Genomic DNA, 24,898 nt, shown 5'->3' with positions numbered 1-24,898 from the left:
GATCACGGGGGCGATGGTAGCCACTCCCCGCAGAAAGAACCTCCGGAAAAAAAACATCTGGACGCATTTCAGCGTAGAATGCCGGGGGAGAGTGAGCTTCCCGCGCCGTTAGGTGGAGCCGAGCGGCCGCATCCGTACAGGCACGAGCAAGGGCTTCCCCGACGGGCCTGACAGCGGTAGAAGCCGTGTCAGCTGTATGCCAAGATGGCGACGGCCACGGCGCCGGGCCCGCGGGTGGCGGCGGGGGAGGGCGGCGGCTCGGCCGCCTCTGCCCTCTCTATGGAGCGGATTCAGTCGCTCACCGACCTGGCGGACCTGGAAGCTGCCTACAGCCGGCTGTGTGAGGAGGAGGTGTGTGGGGGGCCGGCCCGTGAGGCGGTGGGGCGGTGCGAGGTGCGGGACGCGGCACCCCGGAGTGTGTTCGCTGCTCCAGCTCCCTCCGGGCCGTGCTGTAGTGACAAGGAGAGCGGGTGCCTCGTTGTCACGGTTCCTGTAGTCCCGATCCTGTACACAGACGTTAACTGCAGGCTCGGGCCTGGTGGGGCGACGGTGTCGCCTCCGTGGCACTAGTCTCCCGGAATCGTGAGCGGATCCCTGCGGATTCAGGTTCCTCCCGCGCCAAAAGCTCGGCCAGGGGAGGAGTTTGTGGGTTGCCTGATTTAAGAGTTGTGTCATGAGGTTTGCTTAACTGATGCTGTCGGCAGGCTGGAGGGGAGGGATGCCATCCAGAGGGACCTGGACAGGCAGGAGAGGTGGAACTGTGCAAACCTCATGAAGCTGAACAAGGCTAGGTGCAGAGTGCTCATGGGTTGGGTCAATCCCAGGCACAAGTCCAGGCCAGGCGGAGAATGGGTTGGGAGCAGCCCTGAGGAGAAGAGAAGGACTTCCCGGTGTCGGTGGATGAGAAGCTCAACATGACCTGGCAACGTGCGCTGGCAGCCCAGAACCCCCCTGCAGCCTGGGCTGCATCCCCAGCAGCGTGGGCAGCAGGGCGAGGGGGGGGATTCTGCCCCTCTGCTCCGCTCTGTGAGACCCCCCTGCAGTGCTGCCTCCAGCGCTGGGGCACCAACAGCAGAAGGACACGGAGCTGTTGGAGCGGGGCCAGAGGAGGCCCCGGAGATGCTGGGAGGGCTGGAGCCCCTCTGCTGGGAGGACAGGCTGAGAGAGCTGGGGGGGTTCAGCCTGGAGAAGAGAAGGCTCCGGGGAGACCTTCCAGCCCCTGCCAGGCCCTAAAGGGGCTCCAGGAAAGCTGGGGAGGGACTCTGGAGCAGGGAGGGGAGCCATGGGACGAGGGGGAAGGGGTTTAAACTGGAAGAGGGGAGATTTAGGTGAGATATTGGGAAGAAATTGTTTGCTGTGAGGGTGGTGAGCCCCTGGCCCAGGTTGCCCAGAGAAGCTGTGGCTGCCCCATCCCTGGAGGGGTTCAAGGCCAGGCTGGACGGGGCTTGGAGCAACGTGGTGTGGTGGGAGGTGTCCCTGCCCAGGGCAGGGGGTGGCATTGTGCGGTCTTGAAGGTCCCTTCTAACCTAAACCATTCTATGATTCTGTGCTTTGGAATGGCATAAATATAAATATTTACAGGATTAAAATGAGACCTTAGGAAGGATTTACTTGTCATCCGAGCCCTTGGAAGAGCTAATACCTTTTTAGCTGCATGTGCTTGATTTGGGTGTAGAGTCTGTGATAAGTTGCTGGCCTGGAGGAGAGCTGAAGTCACACAGGACTTTCTTCGAACTTTTCTTTCAGAAAGTCGTGCAGGAAGAGCTGGATGCCCTCCTGGAACAGCAAAGCACTATAGAGAACAAGATGGTTGCACTTCATCGCATGGGGTTAGTGATCCCCACCCTCTCCCCTTCTTTCTGCTTTTGTGCACTGTTCGGTACCTCCCTGCTTGCTGCATGATGTGAAAATTCATTTCAGTGTTGTGAGGGAAGCATGTTCCTTCTCAGAAAATGTCAGACTTTAAATCAGTTTGTGGTAGGGAGGATCCTCATCCAGGTTCTTCCCAGCAGCACTAACAGAGGGAACACCCTTACAGTGACCAACGCATTTTGGCGTAGGGCGAGCAGTTCTTTGAAGTTCTCACCCCAGATACTTTTAGTTTTCAGCATCAATGCTTGGATCGGAGGTCTTGTGTCAGGCTGTTTACAGGTATGGACAAATATTACCTGCCTCTTCATGGTGAGCTTGTGCAGGCAGTCTGGAAAGTCATCGTAAGTGGCCTCCTGTCTAGTAGAGCACAAGTTCACAGACTTCATCTTCCACCTCAGAAGTGAGGAGTATCTTAAAGCCTCAGTGGCTCATTGATGTCCCATCTGGTAGCAAGACAGTTGTTAATCTATCTGTGCAGCCTCCTCCAAAGCTGTCTGTTTGATTTTGATGCTTGGCTCCTGTAGGAGAGGCATGAAATGAGAGATACTGTTGCTGACAGGAGCAATTGGGTTTGGAGGAAGAACCATCCTGCTGTTGCAGACCATCCGACTACTTAATATTTGCATCTCATGTTCAATTCATTTGTGTTTCCAGCCCTAATCTGCAGCTTATCGAGGGGGACGCCCAGCAGTTGGCAGGGATGATCACCTTCACCTGCAATCTGGCCGAGAACGTCAGCAGTAAAGTCCGCCAGCTCGACCTTGCCAAGGTAACTGGACCGAGGGGGTGTTTGGGACTTGTCACCACCAAGCCATATTCTGTCTGCTCATGTGCTCACGGTGCGATGAGAGAAATGTGCGCTTTTCTTCAGTGGGCTGGAAACTGCTTCGTGCTTTGTTTTAGCATTTTCTAGTGGTGTTAGGTGATGGTATCTTGCTGGGCTCCTGGATGTTGCAGCATACAGGAGTAAATAATACATAATGATTTGCCATATAGTGCCTGGTTCTCCAGCATTCCCTTCTGTCCATGCAGCTCCTGGTAGAATATGGTGAATTAGCTGAGGTTAGTTTTCGTTAGCACTCTTTTGTCAACTATTGCAGCGCTGAGGACAGTGGACATGGTCGTTGTCACCCAAGAGTGGTCAGGGATCCGGGCCGTCATATTCTTTGTACAGAGGTAGGCTAAATGGAGTCAAGTCCCAGTGCCCAGCACAACTGCTTAAATCCAAACAGATGTTGTGTGGTTGAGTCTCTGATCTCTGCCTGTTTGATAAAGTGGAGTACGGCCTCTGAGTTCAATCTGAGTTTTGACAGGTAAATGCTATTCATCTTTTGGAGTCGTTGACCTTAGGACTTTTTAAGTGGGTTGGGGTTTCTGCTTACGTAGTTGTTTATCGTGTAGAGAAGTATCACTTCAGTCTGCTTCTTCCTTGTTTTTCCCCCATGCTGTCTTCTTATAATTCTCTTTCCCTGGTCCAGCCTGCAGCAGAAAGCCTTACTGGTCGCTTTTCTTGCAGAATCGGCTCTATCAGGCCATTCAGAGAGCTGACGACATCCTTGACCTGAAGTTCTGCATGGATGGAGTTCAAACAGCCCTGCGAAATGAGGATTATGAACAAGCAGCAGCCCATATCCATCGCTATCTGTCTCTGGACAAATCAGTGATCGAGCTCAGTCGTCAGGGCAAGGAAGGTAAGTACTGTTTGTGAGGAGAACCTGATAAGTCACCTTTCCAGTTAACTAGAGGCTGCATGATTTCCCATGACAGATAGCCTCAACTCAGTAGATAAAGCAGAAGAGCTAATGCTAGCCAGAGATCTTAGTATGTTATAGAGTAACATAGAGGTGAATGTTTTTGAAGCATTGTTAGGTTTGAATTATCATCAATTGAAAGGAGACTTCTTGGCACATGGCTTTAATAGCATTTCAGGTGCTGGCTAGGTGAAGGACAAAATGTGCAGGACAAAAGAAGTGAGGGAGAAGGCTCTGTCAGGGAGAACTGTTGCAGTATTATGGTGTGCTACCAAGCAGAGCAACTGGAAATGAAGGAGTAAGTTGCCTGATCCCTGAAAGAAATGTCCTGGTTGATGTGTTCGCATCCTCCGTGCAAGACCACGACGTTAGCCGTGTGTACATCACACATGTACCTTTGCCTGTAGGGAAATTCCAGCGTGTCTTCTGCCTTCTCACCCTAGGGCTGTACAATGTTGCTCTCTCTGCTAGGAAAAACGTAGCCCTTGATAGGGTACTAACATTGTGCTGTCACTTTTCCATTTCTTTTCTGTCCTTTTGACCAGGGGGCATAATTGATGCCAACCTGAAGCTCCTGCAGGAAGCAGAGCAGCGCCTGAAGACGATTGTCACAGAGAAATTCGACACAGCTATGAAGCAGGGAGATCTGCCCCAGGTGGAACGGTTCTTCAAGATCTTTCCTCTGCTAGGCTTACATGAGGAGGGGCTGAGCAAGTTCTCAGAGTACCTCTGCAAGCAGGTAACAGGTTCTGTGAAACATACCGTCTGGTCTCCTAGGGGAAAGCAAAACCCAGTCTCTGTCAACAGATGTTGCAGAAGGAGATCTTGGCTCTGGCTTGTTAATCTTAGAAAGCAGCACTGGCCTTCGTTCCTCTCTCTCCCTGTGCTTTGCGCCCTGGGATGGTCTTTCTGGTGTCTGAACACAGATCCCACTGGCTGCCTGGCTTCTCCTCTGTGTCTTGCTCATTGTGCTTGCTTAAAACTTGTACAAGGGAACCCGGAAAAAAAAGAACAAGCTTCTGCCTTTCTTTTATCCTTGAGTGTTCCACAAGAGAGGAAAGGATCCCTGTTCAAACAGCAGCAATACCTCTTGCAATGGGAACACGGATAAAAGACCGGGGATCTGTAGGGCAGGTGACAGAGGTCCACCCTATGGGATGAAGAATATCTTTGTTACCAGCTGACCGGACCTGTTGTCATGCAGGTGGCCAACAAAGCAGAGGAGAACCTGCAGCTGGTGATGGGGACAGACATGAGTGACCGTCGAGCTGCTGTCATCTTTGCGGACACTCTGACACTCCTCTTCGAAGGTAATCTTCCTTTCTTTGCTGGTGGATTGAAAATACTCTGTGATGAGATTGTCCATCAATTTAAGTGCTTTTAATTCTAGTTCCAGGACATCACAAAATGTTTCCCATCCCCTTTGAGCTATGGGAATGTCGCGCGAGAGGGACAGGGACACAACTAATAGACTTTTTCCCAGCCAGGAGAGGGCGTTACAATAAGCAAGCTTTCCAATGTACAGCTTGCAAAGGCACAAAGTCAATTTGCAAAGGATTTTTTGGCTTCCTCCAGGAATGAGACTCTTCCTGTTCTCTGCATCCTCAAAACAAATGGGCATTCCCTGAAGTTTTTTTTCAGACAAGCAGCTCTCCAGACAAACAAATCAAATCCCTTAAGACTGAGCAGCTGTTGATGCCTCCAGTCCTAGCTCTTCAAGGAGGACCAGGGAAAAAAAAATCAGAGAGGGAAGGGAGAGAAGGGAATAAGAATGCTCTGTGGGAACGTCTCCAAAGACAGTAATTGAGATCCCATGGTGATTAACTGCCTTCTCTATTAAGTCTCCTATAACTCCAGGCCGCACCAGTGCCAAGTCACTCTCCCAGCCTGGCACCCTTGCTGCTATTGAAGGTCCTTAGAGCCACCGAGGCTTTCTTGGCACTAGCATCAAAAGCGGGGGAGCGTTGCTAACTCAGAGTAGAGAGTTTGTGAGAAGAAAACAATCTTGGAGAGCTATGTCCTTGGAGATGGGCTTTATTCTCCAAGGAGGTCCTGCCTTCACTAACGCTTGCTCTCCTGAGCATTGGTGTGACAGATAAGAGCAGAGCATGATTTTCCTAGCACTGCTCTTCTCCTGTAACCTGGTAGGTGCTGAAAGCTGAGACTGGATTTGAATGGCAGTTACGTCCCCTGCCAGTTTTAGCTCATGCAGCTTTCTCCTGTGGAAGATTCATACCTTCATACCTTGTATCTTGCTGGGCAGGAGGGCAGCTGACACACAAGGCATGGCAGGAGCTCTCTTTAGGAAGAGAGATGGCTTCTGCTCCAGGAGATTTGCGCTGCAGCCTTGCAATAAACGGGAGAGGATGGAAGGTGGCTTATGCAGAGAGAAGATGCCATGGAACAAGGGGTGGTGATGACAGGCCTCCAGTGAGGCACTACAGAGTGGCTTGAGTATCTCAGTTTATCTGGGGAGTGAATGATCCCTTGTTAGGTCCAGACTGTGGACCGGTATAGCTCTGCTCTGGGTCCAGACTGGATGGAAACTCCTGCTTGAGTCTCTCTCTTGAGCTTCCCCTCTCCTTCTGCAGGGATTGCTCGCATTGTGGAGACCCACCAACCCATTGTGGAGACCTACTATGGGCCAGGGAGACTGTACACCCTCATCAAACACCTGCAAGTGGAGTGTGACCGGCAGGTGGAGAAAGTGGTGGACAAGTTCATCAAAGAGAGGGACTATCACAGGCAGGTAAGAGGAATATGATGCTGCCTGACGCAGCCACCTGCAGCCTCCATCCAGCTCCATGGGCTGCGACTGCCATAGCAGTGGCAAAGTTTGACCTTGTGTATTGAGAGAAACCTTGCTTTACTCCATATTTGTGCTGGTGGCTGAAGGGGTCCAGCCTGTAGCTCTCCCTTCTCCTGCAGAGAATGATTATTGGGAGCCTGGTAAATGGACCCTGGACACAGGGTGCTTTGCTCTGCAGGTCCGTAGGGCGCCTTCAGTCCGTCTTCCCATCTGGCTTGTTCCTGCTCCTGTCTGTGTTCCAGCTCACAGGGCTGCTGTGACTGTCTCATGGTCACATACCTTGGTGTCTCTGTTGGAGTTCCCATCCCATCGCCCTTCCTGGCAGGCTGAGCTCCTTCTTGGAGGAAGAGGTGAACTGATGCAGTTCCCTTCTCTAGCTCTGCTTCCTGCAAAGCTTTCCTATGGCCCCGCCTGAGGAAGCGCCTCCTTAGGCTACAGCACGAGAAGCAGCTGTTAACTCCAAGTCATCAGCAAAGACTTTGATGACTCCCCCTTTTTTTTTTGTGATTGCAGTTCCAGCAAGTTCAGAATAGCATGATGAGAAGTTCTTCTGCAGAGAAGATTGAACCAAGGTACAAACAAAACCTCTTTCTGCTCTCTAACCTTCCACTCTTGAGCTGTTGTTAATGCTACTTAGCATTTAGATAACTCTTTTGGTCTTCCAGACAGTTTGTGACTACTAAAGCATAAAATCTAATTGTTAGATGTCCTTCGCTGCCCTTTTATAAAGGCAGCTTCTGTGGTGGTGCTTTATTTTGCTTACTCCTTACTTTTAAGCCTTGGCCCTAAGCATTGCTGGAGGGCTGGCAATATCACTGCGCACGAAGGACTGAGACTTTAATTGCCTATGCTCACTGCCTGTCGGTGGTCAGAGTATGGTCCTCGGAGCCCACGAAATGGAGCAGCTCCCTGGGCAGATAATTCGTGACAGAATCGGGAATAAATCTTTGGGTCCTATTTAATCTGTAGTGCTGCTGCAGTGACTCTGTAACATCAGTTTCTCGCTAACGAACCAAAGTGCTTTAAATCCCCCTCCTTTTCTTTTTATCTTAAGTATTTGTATAGCCCTAAAGTAAGGCCATTTGAAAGCACCCAGCCCTTCTGGCATTGCATGACTTCTAAACGTGCCTTGAAAGAAAACTGCCATTCCCCAAGCAAGATCTGTCTGTGAGCCTGCATGACCAATTATTTCAGCATAAATATAAAAATCTACTTACTATTTGCTCTGAGTAACTGTGCCTGTATCCCAGGTTTTCCGAGCTTTTGCTTTTTGATCCATAAAATAAAGATAATGGTTCCTTGTCCCACTTGTGTGTTGTGAGGCTTTGAGCAGGATTTGTAAAGTTCTGTTGTGCACGCTGATGAAAAAGCTGCTGATGTGACGGTCTTTTTTTCCATAGTCATCTCTGATATGAACACTGTGTTCTGCATGGTCACGTGCTTTTTTGGTCTCACATTTCCTGAGCTGTTGAGCATAAACAGATTCTTCATCATTTTCAGAAAAACACATGAGTCTGTGCACAAGAGATGGAGGAGGCGTCAGGGACCAGGCATTTCTAGCACTGGCCATGTAGGGCTCACAGAATCGTAGCAAAACTGAGGGCTGCCAGAGGTCTCTAATCCAACCTCCCACTCAAAACAGGGCTAATTCTGAAGTTGTATCAGGTTGCTTAGAGTCTTGCAGCACTTACAGCCGTGATTTTAACGTGGCTGTTCTCACGTCCACGAGGGGGAAAAAAAAGCTTCTCTGTAATGATTTTTTTCAGGATGTTTTGATTGTATGTGCGTTCTTTGCACATACCAGTTATTCTGCTGAGCTTTGCCGCTTGACAGCACAGATGGAAAGGGACAGTATTGATCTCATAGGAAGACAAAAGAGAACACACTGCTTAACCGAGTTAAATTAGTGCCTCTCCTTTTGTAGTTTTGCTGCCTTTGTTCTTGCTATGTTCCTTCTAGGGAACTTGACCCTATTTTAACGGAAGTCACCCTGATGAACGCCCGCAGTGAGCTTTACTTGAGGTTCATCAAAAGACGAATAATATCCGATTTTGAGGTGGGGGACTCGATGGCCTCAGAGGAGGTAAAGCAAGGTAACACCTTGAATACCAATACTTGCAGGTGCTCTGCTCCTTGCAGCCAGAAGTGGAGATACATCTGAGTTAGTGGCAGAGCAGAGGGATACAGGGTCTGCAAAGGCGCTTTGGGAACGCTCTCTGGAACAGAATCGTGTAGCCTGGCCTCCTCAAATCTGTTTTCAGCACGGGTTGTTTCCTCTAACAGACAAACCAACCTTAGGAATGACTGCAGAGCATAATAAACAAGGTCCCCCATGAGAGGGAGGGCCCTTTGATCTGCAGGTACAGATCCCAAAGGTGGAGACCGCGGGGAAAACAGGCTCGGTGTTTTGGGTACTCCACAGAGCTCTGGAAATCACTTCTGTCACCTGCAAAAGTCAGCGTTGAGTCAGTTGAGTCAGTTGAGGCCTGTGATTTATTCCAGGCTGGGCTTTGCAGACATGTGTCTGTTGGGTGCTCGTGAGACAGGCATCAAGGGGATTAGGTGAAACTGCTTTCTGGCAGTCCCTGCTGATGGCTCTCTCTTGTTTTTTGTAGAGCATCAGAAATACCTGGACAAACTCCTCAACAACTGTCTGCTGAGCCGCACCATGCAAGAGCTCATTGGCTACTACATCACCATGGAGGAATACTTCATGAGGGAGACCGTCAACAAGGTAGGGCTCAGACTGCTGCTTGCAATAGCCTGCACTCCCTGCCAGCGGCTGAGACCTCTGCGTGTGCTCCACAGTCCTCTGCTGAGCATCCCTAGGGAGGGAGATGAGTGCATGGCAGGTCTGCACCCAGTCACTGCTCGGGGAGGACACCTTTGCTCGCTGAGCTGAGGGCACTGAGACAGCTTTCTTTGCAGGCTGTTGCCATGGACAGCTACGAGAAGGGCCAGCTCACCTCCAGCATGGTGGACGATGTGTTTTATATAGTGAAGAAGTGCATTGGGCGCGCTCTGTCGAGCTCCAGCATAGACTGTCTCTGTGCCATGATCAACCACTCCACCACCGAGCTGGAGTCTGACTTCAGGTAATGAAAATATACCAGGTTCATTGTAACTTGCCTCCACTTCACATTCTGCAAACAGTGCTCGCTGTCAGATGGTCCCCCTTGTGTTCTTCACCTCTGAGCCTCTGGTTTGTCATCTCCATGGAAGATGCTGGTAGGAAGCAGCGTCAGGTGTGGTGCGGGAAGCTGGAGCTGGGCATACTTTTCTCACAGTAGTGATGGTCACCTGTAGGACAAACAGAAAAAGGAACCTCATGGCCCAAAATCCCTATGAGACCAAGTCACCACGTAGCATTGGAGTGCTACCCTGCTTGATGACACACAATCACCCCTAATTGTTCTCTGTGTTGCCTGTGAGATTGATTAGTAACTTGAATTTGGGATGATCCTGCAGAAATTGTCCTGTTCAGGTTTTTCATCCCAATGTGGGAGTGGGGAACTGTGACTGAAGACAGCAGACAGCTGCAGGCAGGATTTGGGGGGAAGCTCAGAAATGGAGTGGTTGTGTTTTTCTTTCAGCCTTGTGTCCTTCAGATGCTGTCAGGAGATATTTGCCAGCCTTCCTTTGTCCTTGTGACGTTCCGCTTACCTTGTTCAGGTCACAGCTCAGCCAGAGTGCTGTCCCTTGTCACAGAGCACAGCTCTGCTGTGGCTTGCAGTATTTGCTCTAAGCCCTGGTGTGTTCTGCTTGCCCCCTAGGGAGGTTCTGTACAACAAGCTGAAGCAGGGCTTTCCAGCCACGACCTTCCAGGACTTCCAGAGAGGGGTGACCAGTGCCGTGAACATCATGCACAGCAGCCTCCAGCAGGGCAAGTTCGATACCAAAGGCATTGAAAGCACCGATGAGGCCAAGCAGTCCTTTCTGGTGGGTTTGGTGGCTGGTCTGGCGTAAAATGAGTTGCGATGAGGGGAAAGACAGCGGGGAGCTCTTGGGAACAGGATTGGTGCAACTATCACATGTTCAGAGAGCCTGAAAACCTGACTTTGGATGTCTGATAGCTGCTTCTGCCTCACCTCATGTTTGTAGGGCTTCCACACCAGGCCTGTCCAAGTATGATCCTGTGACTGCTGCAATGATGGTTCCCTCCAGGCTGGGGAAGAGTCTGTGCTCTTTGGAGATGTCCATCAATCCTGTTCTTCACAGGCTCTGCACAAAGGTGGTGGGAGAGTGTCTCATCCACACCTTCCTCTAGATGAGAAAATTTTCTGGCCCAAGCTCTGGGCTCCTTCGTTCTCGCTCATCAGATTGGAGAGTTTCCATTAGAGCAGGGTTGTCTGCTCTGCTTGGCCTGCAGGATCTTCCTGTTGTCTTCTCCAAACAGCAGCGCTGCAACTCTCTGGTGCGTGAGCAGGCCAGAAGAAGGCAGTGAGCATTACAGACCCTTTGGAGAGCATTTGAAGGGCCGTCACTCCTCTCTTCTGCAGCATAACACATCCTTCCCCATGGGGGGATGCTGTATAGACCTTGCATTGTAGAAAAGATCTCACTGGGAGAGCAGCTCTGGATCTGCTCTCTCCTCTCAGCCAGCTCTGCTGTTTGAGCAGACCCGTGGGCAGAGGCTGAGAGCGCTGGAGAGGAGCTGGCTCACCCCGACTTCTCTCCCTCTCTGTAAGTTGCTGTGAACACCCAGGCTTGCTGTGAAGGGGCTCCTTGGGACTTTCACTGTACGAGGAGAGAAGGCAACAAAGGGAGCCGGAGGGACTGAACTCTTCCGTTTCATTAAATTCTTGGTTACAGGTTCCTGCATTTTTTTTTAAGCAAAGTGCTTAAAATGTCAGTTCTCCCGGTGGAATTCCTCATTCGCCTGTCAGCTCGCCTCATTTCCCTGTCTGCACAAACCCCTGCCTTATACTGACATTTAGTTCAGCTTCAGCAGGTTGAGAACAGTCTGTTCAGTGAAGAACAGATACTCATCTGGCAGGAGGGGTGCTGATTGCTCCTGCCGAGGTACAAATACCCTCCTGCTTCCTCTGCTTCTCCGGACACAGCGTATAAACCGTCACCTCCAGCCGCTCCTGGTCTGTTGTACTTCATATGCAGTCACAGAAAGTTGGGGGTGTATCCTCTTTTCCACCAGTGACCCACAACTGGGGCTTCCCCACAGCATTGTGGACAGAATGAGGAGGAAAAGCGGCGTAAACTAAGGCAGACTTTGTACTAGCTGCAGGTTCGGCACACGTGCTCCGTTACTGCAGCTCAGCTTCATGCAGCTCCATGAATCTACAGTACTTTGATCACGCAGTAGCACCTCTCTCCCCTCAAATATTTGCATTTCAGTCTGTAGCGTGAACTACGTGGAGAAAACATAAGGACTTGGGGCTGAGGTGCTGGGAAATTCCAATGAATTCTACGTGGGGTTTGTTTTGTTGTTTTTTTCCAGGTGACCTTAAACAACGTGGAAGTCTGCAGCGAAAACATCATGACCCTGAAGAAGACTTTGGAGGTACAGTCTGGATTCTTTACTGGTTTTTCCATAATGAAATTTGTAATATCCTCTCTTGAAGGGGGGTGGGGGGGTAGTCAAATAAACCACCTGGACTTCCAATATGCCCAAATTCCTGAGGTCTTTGCCCTCCAGCCTTAGGAAAGCAATTTTGAGCTGGCAGAGCAATTTCCGGCTGATACATCAGTAGGAGCTGGAAATACCAGCTCCTCCAGCTTGTCCAACCTGGCACAGACTGGGAGCCAGTGGAATAAGATGTGCATCACGGAGAAGTTGTGGTTTTCTGGTTCTGGGCTTAGATAGCCCCTGGCTTCCTTTCTTGCTGTCCTCTTCTCCAGCTGGAGCCAGCAACCTCTGTCTTCACGGGGGTAAGAGCTTGGCGCCTCTCCGAGCCTGCAAGCGTGCTGGTGGGCAGCCTGAGCTCAGCAAAGGGAAGGGGTACAAACAGCCCAGGTCATTAATTTGCGACTTGCTGGTGGATCTCTCCCCTGCAGAGCGACTGCAGCAAACTGCTGAGCCAAGGCTTCGGGGGCGAGCAAGGGCAGGCCAAGATTGACAGCTGCCTCTCCGATATGGCCGCCGTCTCCAACAAATTCCGTGACCTGCTGCAGGTGAGCGTCTTGCTGAATTTCTGCTGGTCTCCCAACGCTGTCTGGCCGGTGTCTTCAGGGCGAGCTCGGGCAGGAATCATTTCAGCCCAAGCCCTGGGCCGCATATGACTCCAGGAGTGCTGGGTCGGGCTGCAGGAGGGAGCAAATCAGTCAACCTTTGAGGCATGGAAACAACTCCAGCCCATTCGCGCAGCCGCACTGGCTGGCGGCTGCATGAAAAGCGCTGGAAGCAGCTGCAGAGCCAGAAGGGATGTTGCTCCATTTGTCCTCACTCAGCACAGAGTCGTAGTTGGTTCAGCATTTTCAGGAGAAGAAATATTAATAGCCTTTCCATCTCCTCCATTCTCCCTTGTGGCACAGCACGTTGTCAAGTTGTCCAGAGCCTCATTAGGTAATGCTGAAGGTGGAGAAGGGCTGCGCTTCCCGCAGGTTTTTCCTCCTTTCCCAAACGAAAATACTCCCCGGCGGGGGGGCAGAAGGCTCTCTGGCTAAATCCATTCTCGTGTAGCATTCTGGGGCCTGTTGCCTTAAAATTTCACAGCGGCCTCTGGCAGGGAGGGGAGCAGGAAGACCTGCTATCTGCTGTGGAAGGAAGCCAAGCAAACCAGAATAGTTTGAACCGGGTTTGCCATCAACTTTGTACTCCACCGAGGGGCCGGGCCATTTTTCATTTGGCTTTGCGGTTCGCTGCAGTCAGATGCCTTCAGAGCGGTACTGCCGGCAAACTCCCTTGAGGCCTGCGGTCAGTATCGAAACTGAAGAGCTCATCAGTAAGGAGTAAAACTCTCCAGTCTAGCGCTAGTGCAGCATTAAAACTGGCTGCAAAGCAATCAAGAGGCTGAGCAGCAAGCTCCTGCGCTGCCTGAGTCACGCGCACATTGAATTTGCCTTGGAAAAGGGCAATTGCCAGCAGGGCCTGCTCAGAAATGCCAATTTTAGTTAAAAACTTTCATCAAATGCCAGGCAGTATTGGTACCTGAACGGTTTCATGCTGGGTGAGCTTTTTTGACATCTTGCTGAGCCGAGCGGAGGTGGTTGGCAGGAGAGGGCTTTCAGAGAGCTCTCCAGCATCGAAGCGGGCAGAACAGCCTTTGCTGACAACCCGCTGCTCCGGGGAGATGGCGTGTGCTGGGGTTATGATTAATTCAGGGAACTAACTGTGGTTACAGCTTTTATCCTCCTTTTAAGCTTCTCCTACCGAGCTCAGCTGCACTGGAGGTGGGATGCATCAGCTGAGTCCAATCACGTTGTCCTCCTGGCTGGCACCAAGCAGAAAAGCTGGTGTTTGCGTCCTTCCCTACCCTGGTGGGATGCGAACCGAGCGCCTCTCTCCTGCCAGGAAACCTCTGGAGCTGTGCAGGGAGGGATGGGCAAGCACGAGACCTTCAGACCAGGCTGCAAGTCAGCCCAACAGCAACTTCTGCGCCAGCATCTTTCCTCTTTTGTTGTTGTGGTGTCCTCGGAGCCCTCCAGCACTGGAAGAGGGTGGGATCTGGGACTCCTGGGTTCAGTTTCCCTGTGCAAATCTGTGGGTCGGTTTCCCCAGCTTGCAGTGAGGGTGCGAGGCAGCATCAGGACAGCTTGGTTGTAAAGGTTTTGTGTCGTTGTGCTCAGTCGCTCTCCTGTCCTCTTTCTGTCCCCCCCCGTCCCCTAGGAAGGTCTCAACGAGCTGAACAGCACAGCCATCAAACCCCAGGTGAAGCCTTGGATCAACCTTTTCCTCTCCGTCTCCCACAACATCGAGGAGGTGAGGCTCAGCATTCTCCGCTTCCAGCCATAATTCTGCACTCTCTGTCCTCCACTCAGCAGCGTAGAGCAGCCGCTGTCTCATTCCCCTCCGTTCTCCCCTGTTTCGCTGGCACGGAGCAACAGTAAAATAACCCGGACCTTGCTCTGCATCCGAGCCTGGAACGGGGTATTTGGCTAGAGAGGAGCTTGAGGAAATAGAAAGGGTGGAAATGGAAAGGCCTGTCCCCCAGGCCATTTGCCTGCACATAAACAACCCTTTTTGTGTTTCAATGTCAGGAAGAGTTCAGCGACTATGAAGCTAATGATCCTTGGGTCCAGCAGTTCATCGTCAATCTGGAACAGCAGATGACAGAGTTCAAGGTGAGCGAGAGGGACAGGACAGCCAGACCTCTGCGTGGCACTTCTCAGCTATTTCCCTGCTCAGGGGAACTGCAGACAGACGTCCTCCGGTGCCTCGCAGGGCTCTTAAGAGATCAATCACCCCCTTCTCCTGCAATTCTCAAAGCTTGCTTGCAGGCCCTACCTACTTGGATCGCTTTTGCCAGAGGTTTCCGCTCGCTGAGCGTGCAAGTGATGGGTCTTTATCTGAAAGCTGTCATAGGGTTGTTTTTTGTGGATCTGCGCACGGTTGTTCCTGACAAGAATGACACCGGTTTCTGCTTCCAGGCTGGGCTGTCTCCAGTGATTTACGATACCCTCACTGGTCTCATGACCAGTCTCATAGCCATCGAACTGGAGAAAGTGCTGCTCAAATCCACCTTCAGCAGGGTAAGCAAAACACCATCCTCTACCCTGTAGAGTCCCTGGCTGGGCTGCAAACCCTCCACCGTGAAACCCTCATTTCCCTCGAAGGGATGGGGCAGGGCAGAGGCAAATGAGCCTCGAAGAAGCTCTGCCACGGCCAGTGCCTGGCTCGGGGAGACCTTGCATTAGCACACGGAGGGAGAAAGTGCATTTTGTGGTGGGGCCGGGAAGATAAGGGGGTTTTTGAGGTGGGTCTAACTGTAAGCCAGTTTAACCTGCAATAAATGGGCTAACTGGAACCCTCCTGCTCAGAGACCTTCCCCGGCCCCCCTGTAACTTCTGTTTAATGGTGTGCTTGGCACAACCTGCTCGGAGAGCTGACAGAGCTCCCTCGGTCCCCACAGCTTGGCGGTCTGCAGTTCGACAAGGAGCTGAGGTCTCTCATAGCCTATCTCACCACAGTCACCACCTGGACTATCCGCGACAAGTTTGCCCGTCTTTCCCAGATGGCTACCATCCTCAATCTGGAAAGGGTGAGCTGCACTTTGTCTGCTTTTACTGGGGGGATTGCAGGAAGCCCAGCTGGCCTCCATGTGGATTTAGTGGGCTCATCCAGATGTTGGCATGCCTATGGGTTAGGGAGAAGCTGGAGAAGTTGCTGCATGTCTGATGGGTGTTTGCAGGGTTGAGTGGCAGGGAATACTGTGACTGTAGCCAGAGTTTGAACTCACCTGCGAGGGCAGCTGGTGCCGAGTTGTCTCCTGCAGCTCTCCTCTTTCTCCAGGTGACGGAGATCCTGGATTACTGGGGCCCAAACTCTGGCCCGCTCACCTGGCGCCTTACTCCTGCCGAGGTCCGGCAGGTGCTGGCTCTCCGAATTGACTTCCGCAGCGAGGATATCAAGCGGCTGCGCCTGTAGTTGGTCGGTGTTTGGGTCGGCACCGCTCTGGAGGTAAAGGCAGGAAGGCTGCAGCCCTGGAGCCTGACCAGGTCCTGCCCTGGGTCTGGCTGTTAGGTGGTGTGGGGATGGGGTGACGTCTGCCCTTCTGCTCCTGTTCTTTCCTGAGCCTGGGAAGAGGAGCCGCCATCTTTTTGCAGGAGCAGAAATAAGGCAGCAGAGGATCTCTCACGTTGAGGGCAGTGTGACACTATTTCTGAAAACGTGCAAGTCTGAGGGACAAGCCTGTGCCGGCTCCTGACTCCCTTCATTCTGCTGCCCTGTGGGAGGCACAGGAGCTCGGGGAAACTCTGGGGCTGTGCGCTAGGGTTGAAATGTGGGGCTGCACAAGAGCTCTGCCCGTGCTGCTGGCTGCAGTCGTGTTCTCTCTGTGCCACCAGTTTAAGGGTCAACTCCTGGAGTCCTGCACATCACGAGCCCTGGCTCTCTCCTGGTGGTGATGGGGACCATTCTCTAGAAGGGAAAAGGAATTATTTCCTTGTGGGAAGGGTGCTTGGAAAATCCCTAGGACGCTGCTATAGGAAGCTGGGCTGTGGCCCTGCTGGCTCGCTGTACAGCTACTCTGTAAATATAAATAAACCTTGCCTGGCTGAGCAGCAGCCTCGGGTGGTTTGTGTGTCCCTGGGCCTGGAGGGAGCTGGAGAGATGAGGGACGAGAGCTCGTCGCCATTTCTCCTCTTCTACCCTGTGCCACAGCAGCAAGAGGATCTTCCTGCCCGTCCCCAGCTGGCATTGGCACAGCGCGAGTACAAACACCCCTGAGGCAGTACCTGGTGCCAGCCCGCTGCTTGGCTGCCTCCTGCGGCAGCGCTCCCTGGCTGTCCCCGGTCACCCAGGGCTGTGGAGGGCCATCACCAGCCCCTGCATGGTTCTGCCATCCCACCCTGGAAGCCCTGGATAGCCCTTGCTATCCCACGGGAGGGAGGAGCTCTGGTAGGAACAGAGGGGCATAAACACATACTGGGAATAAGTGCTTTTTATTCAAAGAGACAACTGCGGGGACTGGTAACTCACTGCAGAAATAGTCTCTCGGCACGGGGGAGAGGAACTTGATTCCACAGCCAGAGGGGACTTTGGTGCAGGAGCACTGCACACCAAACAGGTTCCTGCTAGAGGCAGAGTCCCAAATGCTAGTCTTTCCCTTTGGAGAATCACGAAAACTGGAGTGAAACCCCAAAATCAGCCTGGAGGCCCGAGCAAACTGTCCTTTCAGCAAGGCCACCCTCCAGGAATGGTTTTGCCTGCCCAGTTCATCACAGCTTCTCCAGCCTCTGCGGCTTTTGGGGCAAGTAGCAGCACAGAAAGGTCCCATCAAGACCTAAGGCACCTGCTGGAGCCGGCTGAAGGAGCTGCCTCTAAAGCAGCAGGGATTTCCCTGCTTTGGAAGGCAGCTGGCTGCTCCCCCCCTGCCCCGTGCATCTGCCAGGAACGGGTCAGAGCTGAAGACCTTCACACAGCCACATCCTCTCTGGGGTGAGCACCGTCCTTTGGATCACATCCCACAACCTCCACAGAGAAACCGCCCGTGTCCACTTCGATGCTGTGGATGCTAAAGTTGCCCAGTCCCTGGGGAAAAAAAAAAAAAAAAAAAGTTATGGGTTGGGGCAGGAGCCAGGATGGGACCTGTTCATACCTCCAGGGTTCTGGGAAGGGCAAAGGGGACAAAAAAACCACCTCATCCCACTCGTGGTAGGGCAAGATGCTGCCAATGCTTGCGCTATATAAAGCAAACTTCCGCGAGCTGCCTGCGACAGTGAACTGCCTGGGAGCCCACATCTCACCTGGGTTTTTGCTAGAATTTGGTGCAAAGCCTCTTTCTGCCGAGGGGCTTTGGTTAAGACATAAAGGAAGCCGCCACCACCAGCCCCTGCCAAGCACTGCCCGTAGACGTAGGGCCGGAGAGCATCCATCATGCGCCCCACGGCCAGCGGCTCGCACCCAGGGGCCATGCATTTCTTCTGCTGCCAGTAGCGGTCCAGACATTTGCCGATGAGCGGCAGGTTACCTGCAGGGAGGAGAATATCGCAAGCTATTTACCTCTAAATTCTCGCCCAAGGGGCAGAAACCTGTCCCTGCCTCTCCTGCTCAGCCCAAGCTAAATTCCACCTTCTCATCTACTCGGTTCCTCCCAGCTCTGCATGCTGAGGAAGCAAACCCAGCCCTGTCACATCGCTGTTTATTTTTAATCCTCCACAGGGGGGGAATTTGCTTGCTTTAATGCTCTGGCTTCCCCTCCACAGCATCCCAGCAGCCAAAGGCAAAATAAATCCACCGCACAGGCTAGGCACAGCCCCCGGCCCCATCACGGATGGCTCACAGAAAATCAACCAGGCTCGTCATGTCTAATCCCCCTTCCTCATCTTCACTCAAGCCTGAATTTTGGGGCATAGCCAGTGGGTCTGAGGAAAGATCTGAAGCTTCTACAGCTGCAAGAACGTGCACCCCCCCCCGGCTTTTTCCCCCCTCCAAGACTACAGACACTGTCCCTGGGGAAGTCTGTGTTTCTTCAGTCATTAAAAGGGCCAGCCTGGCCCAGGGCAGGGGGCTCACACCTTGCCTCAAGGCCTGGGCACACTCCTCAGCGTTGCTCACCAGCGCATCGGCGTTTTGCACGGCGGAGGGCAGCCTGGCGTACCAGTTCCTCACCACATCCTGCAAGAGGCCAGAACGTCCCTGTCACCGTCCTCCTGCGTCCCGCAGCACCCAGGGAGGTAGTGCTGCACCCGCAGCCTTCAGCGCCGGCTCCCGTTGGGGTGGCAAAGCTCTGCACCAGCAAAGGGGACAGGCACCAAAGGCCGCGGGGGGAGCAGACCCAGGGCTGCGGCACCCAGGCGTTACCTGGAGCAGGTTGCGGGCCAGGCGAGTCTTGCCCGTGTACACCAGCAGCAAGTGATCGTTGAGGGTCTGGGTAAAACCACTAGGCACCGGGATCTTCTCCACTTCCACCCTGAGCGGCAGCTGAGCCTTCGACCTCCCGATTTTGATGCCAGGCACGAGCCCCCCGACCTGGTCCTGCCAACCGCCACCTGCAGGAGAGAGGGTCCTCAGCCACCGCCAGGCCCCCCACCCTGCGGATCGGCTGCTCCCCATGGCCACTACCTGTCGTCAGCCTCTGCTCCAGGTGCAGCACGGCGTGGATGAGTGACTCAGTGCTGGCAGCCTTCCCAGCCGCCCGGTACAGCGATGCCATCACTGCTCCCGCCAGGATGCTGCTGGTGCCTGCAGGGAGCACAGGGGGAGGGCCAGGGCAGCGAGGCACCCTGGGCGCACGTGAGAGCTGGGGGACAGCGAGCGGGGTGCCCCATCCCGGTGCTGGCAGCAGGAGGGACTCTCCAGCCCTTTCCCTGCAGACTTACCAAGGCCAGACCCGTGGGGCAGCTTGGACCAGGTGTGCACCTCAAACCCCCCCCCAAAGCTCTCCATGAGTTGGGCTCGCAGGGGTTTCTGCGAGGGAAACTGCACCACCTGGGTGCAGATGAAGGCAGCTTTGAGCAGGGCTCCTGGAAACAAGAGAGGACAAAGCTGACACGTGCTGCGCTACCCGACACCAAGGGCACATTGCGGGCAGGGAGCCAGGCCGTGTGGGTGGTGACACCTCACCTGGCGCGTGCGGCTGGCAGTAATCCCGCAAGTGCTCCAGCTCCCGGCACACCAGCTCCACCGCCGCCTCGCCCTGCGGCATCCCGCCAAGGCTGACCAGGCGCAGCTCCGGCTCGCCGATGCGCCGCACCCGGGCGCCGATGGGCCGGCACCCGTCCACCAGCACTGCCACGTCCACCACGGCCCCCCCGTGCTCATAGGTGATGGGGGGGGTGTCACTCCAGCCGCCTGCCGAGGGTCACCATCAGCTCCCCCGCAGCACCCCAACTCCTTTTCCCCCAGGACCACAGGGGTGCTCTGTTTTGGCACTCACCGGAGAGGTCCAGGCGGGCCGGACATGCCACCTGCACCCAGCGCCCCAAGGGTGGCAGCTCTGCCTGTGCCACGGTGACAAACTGGCACGAGGACATCACCGCCTGCCGCACAAGGATCTGCTCGGCCCCCTCGTAATGCCGAGCAGCTCTCACCAGCAGAGCTGGCCTGGGAAAAGAGGGATGCTGAGCCCACTGCCACGGCTCCCCAAGGATGCCGATGCCAGGGAAGGGGCAGCAGCCGCTCACCGGCCCCAGCCTCACCTGCTCATCCACTTCTGCCGCTCAGCAGCCAGCTCCCGGACACCGCCAGCGATGTCCCCACTCTCCAGGCGCCCAAAAGCCAAGGCCCACTCCCTGTTGGCAGCGGGCCCGCTCCGCAAGCCCCCTTCCCCTCGTGCCATGCAGCCCAGGACCTCAGCGATGCAGGCGAGCGCCCGGGCTGCAATGCCAGCATTGCCAGCCGTGGAGGCAACTAGAAAATAAAAGGAGGCTGCAAAGCCACAGCCAGGCTGCAGGTCACCCCAAACCAGCCCTCTTCTGCGATAAGCTGGCTCCAGGGGAGAGGGACTCGCAGGGCTTGTGCCCACCCTGGCTTGTCAGATGCCCTGGGGGTGCATCCCCATGGGTCCTTGCAATGGGGGGGGTCACTGGAGGGGGTGGGGAGGACCAAACAGCCCTGGTAGTCAAGACACAGCTCGTGTGAATCCAGCTCACCCTCATCCAGCGTGCCCAGCACAGCCTCGTGGTAGCCCTCGTGGACGGCGCTGCGGGCGAGCGGCAGGAGGCTGCAGTCCTGGCGCCCCAGCAGCACCCGCCGCACCTTGCGCTGGCCCTGCAGGAAGAAGAGGGCCCGGCGGGCGCCCAGCTCGGCTGCCTTGTCCAGGCAGGGCAGCAGCTCCTCCCAGGACATGCGCCAGGCCGCCCGCCAGCGTGCCAGCCGCTCGCCGGCCACCGCCACCGGGGCCAACAGCCACAGCACGTCCTCCAGCCCCAGTGCCTCGCAGGCATGCAGCACCGGGAAGAGCCGGGCACTGAGCAGGCAGCGGCTCCTCCGTGGCATCTCAGCGTCCCAGAGGTCCCCTTCCCTGATGGAGGAAGAGGCCATCAGCACCGCCCTGGGGCCCAAGGGCACCTTCCAGGAGAGGAGCCAGGACATGGGATGGGTTAGGGTGGCCGTGACACGGGATGGGTTATGGTGGCCATGACACCACCCCAGGGGAGCCAGGTCTCCTATCCCACCCTGGCACATAGCACCTACCGTATGCCTGTCCGATGGAAAAACTCAGCCCAGGGCATGTTCAGGTAGGTGGCCTCTTCGGCAGGCCTCTGCAGGGGCATGGAGGGGTCAGTTACACCCCGGCTTTGTGGGGAGCCTCACGCCACCTCGCCACCCCCCGTACCTGCCAGTCGTCAAGGCGGCCAGTGAGAGTGAACACGCGGCAGGACAGGTCACGCAGCCGGATATGGTGGCCCTGCAGGACAACGTCGCGCAGGGGACAGCCCTGCAGGGCTGGTGAGGAGCTTGCAGAGAGGCCCGAGAGGAGGCAGCCAGGACCGATCTCCAGGGGACCCTGCGGAAGAGGTAGCAGGGCCCTGAGTGGCATGGCTAGCCCCAGAGTAGCCCCCAAACACCAGAGCCAGATCCCAACCTCAGACGGGGACAACCACCCCAAGAGCCAGTGGGACACATTTTGCTTTGTCACACGGCTGCAGGGACACAGACTGCAGAAATTCAGACCACGCAACAGCCTCCAGGGCTCGCAGCCATGACAAAGCCCCCAAGGAGAGGGTCTGCCCGGCTCCCCAGGTAGGGACAGCCCAGCAGTGACAGCCTCCTGCCCTTGCCCGGGGTGGCTGACAGCCACCAGGATCCCCAGCACTAGCTGAAAGGCAGCGCCAAAGAGGAAGGACACCCCAAATCTTACAGCCATGGGTCCCCTGTGCCAGCCAGGGACACCTCACCCTGCTGCTCATCCAGTGAGCTGAGAACTCAGGGTCACCCACGCCCCAGCCACATACCTGAAGGTGACAGTGCTGCATGACACTGCCAGCCGCCAGCCGCACGGCTCCTTCCAGCAGGCAGTTGGTGACTGAAGAGCCATCCTCAAGGAGACAGGGCTGCTGCTGAGGGCACAGAGGCACATGGGACCAGGGTCCGGCCACATAGCCCGGAACAAGCCCCAAAAAACATGCGTGAGCAAGGCTGGGGATGGAAGGACATACGTCCACGTGGGAATGGGCTGTTTTGCAGAAGTGGAGGTGGCTGGCAGAGCCGGGCAGGAGTGTCAGGCTGCGGATGTGGTCGCTTGCAGAGGTGGTCATGTAGTCATAGGACGCACCAGGGATGCAGGCTGTGGGTGAACAGGAGAGCTGTCAGCACACAGATGGGAAACAGAGGCGTGCCTGACACCCATGCGAGCCAAGAGCAGCCAGGCTGAACATCCCATGGCCAAAGGGATGGGGACAAAGACCTGGGGACCCGCAGCAGCAGGGAGAAACAGCCAGGTGCCAGGCTCCAACCACCCCATTTCTCCCCACACAGGGGAAGGGGGCTCAGGGACAGGTCATGTCATGTGTGCCTGCCACAGCATCGCTCACCCAGGCTAAGGGGGAAGGCGCGGAGAGCTGTCCACAGCACAGAGCGGGCGCTCCTCACGCTGGCATCACCGCCACCCTTCACAAACTCCTCCTCTGTCATCCCCCCTGCCATGCACAGCACGATATCGAAGAAGAGGGAGAGCTGGGGAGAGAACGGACCTGTTGGGTGCAGCCAGGCTGGCCAGTGCAGCCACCCTGACCCCCACCCTGCTGCTGGGTGCTCCCCTTCCGCCACCTCTCCTGCCTAAATCTGGCAGCACAGGGTCAAACAGGTCCTACAGATGCCCAGCAGCAGCACCCGTGGGGCAAGGGCTTCCGTCCCCCACAGACAGGTTGTCACCTGGATGGGTGGTGCCCCCGAGTCCAGTCCCATATAGGTGCAGGCGTCCAAGGGAGGGATGACGTGGGTGGCCAGAAGCTGCTCAGCAGCATCTGAGGAGAAGAAAACCACCCCGCAGACCTGCCAGGGCACAGTGGGGCTGAGGCCACGGCCACAGTGACACGAGGGACAGGGCTGGCAGGGCCACCGATGCCTGAGTCATGCCGTACCAGCGGGACAGTGCCATCAGGCCCCGCGCACTGCTGGATCTGGGCCTCCGTGCCTTTGTAGATGATGTTGCGCACCAGCCCCTGGAAGGAAGACCACCCTGATAAGTTCTTCAGGGTACCCCAAAGCAAGCAGCGACAACAGGGCCGGAAACTCAGCACCCAAATGACCAAAGTGGTGGGGACCCCTGCGCCTCCGAGGGATGCCCCTTGAAGGGGGAGCTGCTCCTGACCTGCTCATCAGCAAGGTAGACCCCATGGTTCCTGGCATATGCCTGGCTCCCAGGCACCGCGATCACTCTGACACCCTGGAAGCCGTCCCAGTCGATCCCTGGAGAGAGCAACAGAGACCAGTGCCCTCTGGGGCAGCAAACGTACCCACACTGGGCACAGCTGCCTGAAAACTGGGCCCACGGCAGAGGTGGTGACAGCAATAACCAGCCTCGGCCACTTGCTGCGGGCATGATGGATGCTCCCAACCACAGAAGGGTCAGCAATGCCTGAGCATCCCTTATGGGAGCATGGCCTAGGCTGAGCCAGCTGCACTGCTGGCTCTGACCCCTGTGCTGAGCCAAAGTGGGTGCTGGAGGCAAAGCTGGCACCGACTCACCTGGTGCTGAGGGCACGGTGAGGAGCATGTCGGTGCTGCAGACCCACACGCCAGGCGGGGAGCCCACGCAGAGCTGCCGAGAGAAGGGCCACATGCCCAGGGACGGCACGGAAGGGGCTCAGCCCTCACGGGGCACCCAGCACCCTTCCTGCCCCGCTAGGAGCCTGCTGAAGGCACCCTGAAGGCCTCAGGGGGAGCTGAGCACACCCCAGGGTGCCCAGCATCCCATGGCACGAGCCCAAGGCCCCGTCCCGCAGGCCACACAGACCCGGTGCGTCATGGTCGCCAGCAGGCTGTCCAGGTTGCAGACCAGAGCTTCGGCCGGGGCGCCGGGCTCCTCCACGGGCAGGCAGGTGAAGGCCCGGCCGCAGTCATCGAAGGAGAAGTCACGGCCCTGGCGAGACACAGGGAACAGAGCACTGGGGGCAGTCACAGGGAGGGAGAGGGTGCGAGGTGGCCCCCCGTGTGAGACGGAGGGGCCCCAAGCTGGGCTGCAGGCCGGGCTCCTCACCATGTGGAGAATGAGGATGCGGGCTTCCCTCAGGACGTCGGAGCTCACCACCTGGGAGGTCAGAGCAGGGGACAGTCAGCAGGGAGGGGACGGCCGCCCTCCCGGGGCTCACCACCGGCTGCCACCCCGCTCCCCGCCCAGCCAGGGGGCAGGCCCCTCACCGTGCATCCCGCCCGGGCGCTGAGGTGCTCGGCCGCCACCAGCAAGGCGTTGAGAGTGGCCCCGCCGCTGCCCAGACGGGCCCAGGGGTCCTCCACGGCCAGCAGGAGAGGGGGGGGCCGCGGACCCAGGCCGCCCCTCAGCCGGCGGGCCTCCAGCTCTGCGGAGCGAGAGGCCGGCGGCGCTGAGGGCTGGCACCCCCCGCCCCGGCCCGCCGGGGGTGAGAGGGCGAGCGCCAGCCCCACCGCTTGCCTTGCTGGAAGGCGGAGACGCAGCCGCCGGGCTGGCAGGTGAGGAGGAGGACGCTCCACTCCGCCGCCATTGCCGCTCCTTCCCGGCCCCCTCGGCAGGCGGCCGCCGAGTCTGCTGGGAGATGTAGTCCCGCCCGCGGCGGGCGCGGGGACGCGCCGCCCGGGGTGGACTACAACTCCCAGCGTACACTGCGCTGCCGGGCCGGGCCGGCTGGTTTAAAGGCACAGTGCACCCCTGCCCCCGAGGAGGCTGCAAAGGGGGAATGGCAGGGGGGGTTTACGTATTTTTGCCCCAAA

At 55.9% G+C, this 24,898-nt stretch overlaps 2 protein-coding genes across 10 annotated transcripts; one reads left to right on the top strand and one right to left on the bottom strand.

The window, feature by feature from the left end:
- Window positions 1-29: 29 nt before the first annotated feature.
- Window positions 30-20,449, top strand: COG4 (component of oligomeric golgi complex 4). 3 transcript variants are annotated; one of them, XM_074583291.1, is made up of 20 exons: window positions 179-351; window positions 1,747-1,829; window positions 2,527-2,641; window positions 3,389-3,563; window positions 4,169-4,362; window positions 4,828-4,933; window positions 6,215-6,372; window positions 6,946-7,004; window positions 8,392-8,525; window positions 9,048-9,166; window positions 9,361-9,527; window positions 10,206-10,371; window positions 11,888-11,950; window positions 12,445-12,561; window positions 14,216-14,308; window positions 14,587-14,670; window positions 14,977-15,078; window positions 15,459-15,587; window positions 15,839-16,006; window positions 18,253-20,449. In XM_074583291.1, the coding sequence occupies exons 1-19, from the start codon at window positions 205-207 to the stop codon at window positions 15,971-15,973; spliced, it is 2,346 nt and encodes a 781-aa protein (XP_074439392.1). In that variant the 5' UTR covers window positions 179-204; the 3' UTR covers window positions 15,974-16,006; window positions 18,253-20,449. The 3 variants fall into 3 exon arrangements, with proteins under 3 accessions (XP_074439393.1, XP_074439392.1, XP_074439391.1); XM_074583290.1 differs by lacking the exon at window positions 18,253-20,449 and adding an exon at window positions 16,393-16,610; XM_074583292.1 differs by lacking the exon at window positions 18,253-20,449 and having other exon boundaries at window positions 30-351; window positions 15,839-16,616.
- On the bottom strand, window positions 16,974-24,690 carry FCSK (fucose kinase). 7 transcript variants are annotated; one of them, XR_012586556.1, is made up of 23 exons: window positions 24,603-24,689; window positions 24,353-24,510; window positions 24,192-24,242; window positions 23,949-24,074; window positions 23,681-23,753; window positions 23,304-23,401; window positions 23,074-23,154; window positions 22,865-22,984; window positions 22,525-22,666; window positions 22,150-22,277; window positions 21,946-22,050; window positions 21,327-21,497; window positions 21,185-21,252; window positions 20,641-21,011; window positions 20,188-20,416; window positions 19,926-20,092; window positions 19,613-19,840; window positions 19,369-19,512; window positions 19,112-19,231; window positions 18,851-19,038; window positions 18,605-18,664; window positions 17,794-18,017; window positions 16,974-17,578 (listed from the first exon to the last, which is right to left on the bottom strand). XR_012586556.1 is itself a non-coding variant. In XM_074583289.1 (23 exons), exons 1-23 carry the CDS (start codon window positions 24,670-24,672, stop codon window positions 17,462-17,464), a joined length of 3,258 nt encoding a protein of 1,085 aa, XP_074439390.1. In that variant the 5' UTR covers window positions 24,673-24,690; the 3' UTR covers window positions 16,974-17,461. The 7 variants fall into 7 exon arrangements, 4 of the variants coding, with proteins under 4 accessions (XP_074439390.1, XP_074439386.1, XP_074439388.1 ...); XR_012586557.1 differs by having other exon boundaries at window positions 20,188-20,398; XR_012586558.1 differs by having other exon boundaries at window positions 20,188-20,398; window positions 21,946-22,047.
- Window positions 24,691-24,898: the final 208 nt, after the last annotated feature.

The sequence above is a fragment of the Larus michahellis genome, chromosome 4, assembly GCF_964199755.1.
Source record: "Larus michahellis chromosome 4, bLarMic1.1, whole genome shotgun sequence".
Lineage (NCBI taxonomy): Eukaryota > Metazoa > Chordata > Aves > Charadriiformes > Laridae > Larus > Larus michahellis.
Note: the sequence above shows the minus strand (reverse complement) of the source record. Positions and strands in the feature narration are given on the sequence as shown.

What these genes read in the sequence shown, in the direction of transcription:
- COG4 (XM_074583291.1), top strand. Translation starts at nt 205, where the DNA reads ATGGCGACGGCCACGGCGCCGGGCCCGCGGGTGGCGGCGGGGGAGGGC. An exon ending in AGAGGGACTATCACAGGCAG is followed by an intron (nt 6,373 to 6,945) that starts GTAAGAGGAATA and finishes TTGTGATTGCAG; the next exon opens with TTCCAGCAAGTTCAGAATAG. An exon ending in TCAAATCCACCTTCAGCAGG is followed by an intron (nt 15,079 to 15,458) that starts GTAAGCAAAACA and finishes CGGTCCCCACAG; the next exon opens with CTTGGCGGTCTGCAGTTCGA.
- FCSK (XM_074583285.1), bottom strand. Translation starts at nt 24,672, where the DNA reads ATGGCGGCGGAGTGGAGCGTCCTCCTCCTCACCTGCCAGCCCGGCGGC. An exon ending in GCGCCCGGGCGGGATGCACG is followed by an intron (nt 24,243 to 24,352) that starts GTGAGGGGCCTG and finishes CTGACCTCCCAG; the next exon opens with GTGGTGAGCTCCGACGTCCT. An exon ending in TGCAGCACTGTCACCTTCAG is followed by an intron (nt 21,498 to 21,945) that starts GTATGTGGCTGG and finishes CCTCTTCCGCAG; the next exon opens with GGTCCCCTGGAGATCGGTCC.